The sequence below is a fragment of the Sus scrofa genome, chromosome 7 (genome assembly GCF_054392235.1).
Source record: "Sus scrofa isolate SSC_HxYL_T2T_F1_AM1 chromosome 7, Sscrofa_HxYL_maternal_Yorkshire_Landrace_v2.0, whole genome shotgun sequence".
NCBI classification, from domain to species: Eukaryota; Metazoa; Chordata; class Mammalia; order Artiodactyla; family Suidae; genus Sus; species Sus scrofa.
The window spans coordinates 83,300,036-83,304,011 of NC_139389.1; the positions used below are offsets into that span (position 1 = coordinate 83,300,036).

Sequence of the window (3,976 nt, forward strand, 5' to 3'; positions counted from 1 at the left end):
CTCGTCTGTCGCCCTATGGGCACTGGATGGGGTGGGGTGGGGGTGGGGGTGTGGACCAGGAGGAGGGTGCTGTGCAGGTAAGAGGGTCCTCTCGAAGACGGTCATTTTCCCCGAGGAGGCGTCTCCCTTTTCTGACGACGCTCACAGTCAGCCAGGCAGCAGGAGCGGGCACTGGGAACGAGTGACTGGAGGGAGCTGGCTGTCAATGCAGCTTGATTTTTTTTTTTAATTCCAGATGTGGAAAGTCGGGTATGCTGGAGGGGAAGCCCGTAACAGACCAGAAATGTGAACAGAGGGTTGCCAGACCCAGTAGGTACTTAACCACTGTGTTAAGTTGAAGAAGGAAGAATCAGTGATTTCTGCTCCAGAGATGAAACTTTATTAAGTCCGAGTCAGCCCCCCCACCGCCCTTGCCCAGTGCCATTCTGGCCTCTGCCCCAGAGAAGACAGAAGGACCCATCCTGGGGGCACCTCAGTCTGGCCCCTGCTGTGTATGGTTTCTCATTGTTTTTTTTATCCAGGGCAGAAAGCTCGAAATTTTGGTGTAGACACTTGGAGGACTTCCATCCTTTTTTCCAAAGGAGACAATGCCCTGGGCCACACCTTTGCACACAAGGGGACCGCCAGAGTCACCCTGAGGGCAGAGAGAGGAAGAGAGAGGAAGGGCTAAGCTGGACCTTCTTCTGGTCTGGCCCTCCCTGCCAGCGAGGGGGTAGGTGGTCTCAGCTAGGAAGCCCTAGCTGAGATCAAGGCCTTGATGGTCCTGAGGTTTCAGCCAGGCCTTGACAAACCCCCTTCTCCTCCCCAGGAAGCCACCCATGTGTGGCTGTGGGACAGTCTCCAACCCCCCAGGGAGACAGGACCGGAGACTGGATATGTGGAAAGGCTAGGACACAGCCCACTGCCCCAGATCCTCACAGCTTGGCTGTGCCCAGGACTTTGCCTGCATAATGCTGGGGAATCTCACCAAAAAAGAATTATTCATCTTTGTTGGGCTCCCGGCACATATCTGGATAGTGGAGTTATACTTGAAGCGGCCACTGCATTGCTCATCCCTTTGGACTTCAACGTCTGTCTCCCGCAGTGTTGTTGCAGAGGGGCTGTTGACGCCGAGGCGGCCCCAGCCAGCCACGCTGCAAACTGTCCCTGGCATCACCAGTTCCCTGTACCTGGGCAGCTTAAGTAATCCCACAGCAGGACCCAGCTTGGCCGCCCACATCAGCTGAAAGAAGAAGAAAGAATTCTGACTTACTGACATTCCGTGAAGACTCCAGGGACCATCATGGGGTTGCCCTCTTCTCAGTTCTGGGACAACTGAAAGGGTCATACTGGAAGCAGGGATAGGAACGAGGTCATGGGGGATGCAAAACCCTGGGATTAGAGTGTGCAAGGACTAGCATGTGCCCTACCTGCAGTAACATGATGTCGTTAGCACAGATTTTACTATCATAGTCTGGGTGGCAGATGGCATTTTTCACCGGGATCACCTGCTGGGTCTCCTCCTTCTCTTGGATGTTGTGGCCTCCCAGGGTGACTTTGATTGAGCTGCACAGACAGCAGAGGAGGAAGTGGAGTCACAGGGGTTACAGCCCAAGAGCCGTGAAGGAAAGAGCACAGCTCAGGGCTGGAGGGAAAGAATTCCAGGAGATGGGGTCCTGGCGCTGAGCATCCCTGCTGTCTGCTTCCTGGCCACCTGGGCTGGGTGACAGTTCCTGAAGCCCATTTAGAGTGTTCAGTCCTGCACAGAGGTTGACTCTCTCTAAGCAGAACCGTGGCTTTTTCACAGTTGCACTCTGCGCTCCGGGGCACAACCTCGGCTTCCTTCCATCCCACCTTTGATCGGTTCCTTCTCTCCATGGGCCACTCACATTGACCTGTCCCTCTCTCCCCCAAGCTTACCTGTCCTCTGCAAGGCTCTTCTATATTATTAGGTGGCCAAGGTCTGCAGCCCCTGAGAAGCAGTTTCCCTGGGAGATGTCCACAGGGGGTGGAGGCCCAGTGCTTCTCCTCACCTTCCCCAACAATGGGCTGCTGTCAGAACGAAGTTTGTGCTCACAAGGAAACCCCCACAGACTGATGTCCTCCCTGAAGTCTTGGACACAGAATATGCCATGTAGGGACGAGAATGAGGTGTGACTTCATGGCCTCCAATGATTTTCCCTGAAAGAAAAAGATTCCAGCCTGCCCAGTGCTCATGGAGCCAAAGGCTGGAGAGGGAAGGCAGGGACAAACTACAGCAGGGAAGGAAGGACAAGGGTGGCAGACACTGGGTCTGTAATTTGCCAGCAGCAACCAAGCAGGAGGTCCTAGGGCAGTATATCTGGCCCAGTGACCCACAGGCTAGATCTGCTTCTGACAAAGAGAACAGCAGTCCTTGTTCCTTCATCCTCCTGCACACACATGTCAGCAGGTAGGATTTGTGTTGGGACCAAGCAGCGAAGTCCCTGTACATCCTGGAAAATCCTTTCCTTGACGACCCCTTGGTTCTCTCTCCTTTCTTGTTTCTAAAAATTCACTGAGCTGATGCAGGTTTTTAATTTTCAGGACATGAGCTGAAGATGCTGGGTTGTGTTTGATCTCTATCCTCTAGCACCTGACACATAATAGATGTCCAGGAAATGTCTTGGCTGCATGAATGAATAGTTCCAAACTGGCCTCTGGATGAGGGTTGGAGTTCTGGTTGGGGTTCAGCAGAGAGGATGTAACTGGCCAGAGCCATTGTGCCCATTGTACTGAAATATTACCCTAGAGAACTTGAGATTGAACCATCCATGCATGAATGTTAAGTGCACCAGGATGCCACCAACTACTCTGTGATCACCTGGATTCTCGGCTTCTTTCCTGGGCATCAAGGGAATGACAGACCTTAGAGAAGAGAGTGAAGATTGAGGGTATGTTGTATGGCATGGAGTTAGAAAGGGAGTGGGCCTTACTTTGAGTATAGAAGCCAGCCCCTTTCTCCAAGTTGCCCTGACCTGAGAATTAATTACATCTCCTTCCTAGTTTCCATCTTCCTTCCAGATGCCTTTGTAAGAATTCTCTCTCCAAATGATAGGGCAGTAGAGAATAATACCCACAGAACCTTAAGGAGAAGAGCATCTACCTTCCATTCCTGCTGAGTTTTCATCCAGCATCAGATTAGCTGGTCAAAAAGGGAGTTGGCCTGAGTTCAGACAGTTCCTGGGGTTGGACCAGGGCCAGCACGTTTAAGAGTGTGGCATCTGAGCAGGTCTGTGCCAGTGGGGAATGGGACTGGGCCTCCGATGGTGGGGACAGTCACTCACCTGCCTCCCCAGGGGGCGGTGGAAGAAGGGCCACTAGGAGCAAGAGGAGGAACATCTCTCCAGGAAGGCTGCCCAGATCTGAGCTGCTGGTGCTTCCTTCTGGTCTTTTAACCCTGAGTGTCTCCTCCTGTGTTGTGATCTTTATCACATGAGACTTCTCTGAAAGCCTCACAGCACTTTTTGATCAATTTCTTAGGTCTGAGTTGAGTAAGATGCTAACAAAAGCTTCTGATAAGTTATCAGTGGGGTGGTTGGGGATGTTTCATCAGCCAGGCTCAGGTCCCTTACCCCCAAAAACCTGGATCTCATGATGAGAGATCAAAGAACATCCTCATTTCCGTGGTTCTCTTTACATCGCCAGGGTGATAGTTTAGGGAGGCCCCTTGTTCTGGGAGACTGTGGGAGACACTGGAGATGAGATGCCTTGATTCTGGTGGAGACAAAACCATCAGTGATCAGACACGGATGGTAAGATCCCTAGTGTGGGATGGACGGAATGGTGTGAGAATGATGCTGAAGAGTTTCCAGCTCCTAAAGAACTGAGTGGTTCAAAACAACATTGCTTTTACCTGTGAACCTGCATTGTGGTCAGGGTACAGTGTGGATAGCTCCCCTCTACCCTCACCGGTGTCAGAGAGGCTTGACGCCTGGAGGCTGAATCACCTGCAGACTCACTCACACACACCCATGGT

General features: G+C 52.2%; 1 protein-coding gene across 1 annotated transcript; it reads right to left on the reverse strand.

Moving 5' to 3' along the window:
* Window positions 1–356: 356 nt before the first annotated feature.
* Window positions 357–3,364, reverse strand: LOC100739080 (mast cell protease 3). The gene is made up of 5 exons (XM_003482253.5): window positions 3,285–3,364; window positions 2,013–2,160; window positions 1,410–1,545; window positions 968–1,222; window positions 357–634 (listed from the first exon to the last, which is right to left on the reverse strand). The coding sequence occupies exons 1-5, from the start codon at window positions 3,337–3,339 to the stop codon at window positions 473–475; spliced, it is 756 nt and encodes a 251-aa protein (XP_003482301.3). The 5' UTR covers window positions 3,340–3,364; the 3' UTR covers window positions 357–472.
* Window positions 3,365–3,976: the final 612 nt, after the last annotated feature.

What these genes read in the sequence shown, in the direction of transcription:
- LOC100739080 (XM_003482253.5), bottom strand. Translation starts at nt 3,339, where the DNA reads ATGTTCCTCCTCTTGCTCCTAGTGGCCCTTCTTCCACCGCCCCCTGGG. An exon ending in ACCGCCCCCTGGGGAGGCAG is followed by an intron (nt 2,161 to 3,284) that starts GTGAGTGACTGT and finishes TTTTTCTTTCAG; the next exon opens with GGAAAATCATTGGAGGCCAT. An exon ending in ACGACATCATGTTACTGCAG is followed by an intron (nt 1,223 to 1,409) that starts GTAGGGCACATG and finishes TTCTTCTTTCAG; the next exon opens with CTGATGTGGGCGGCCAAGCT.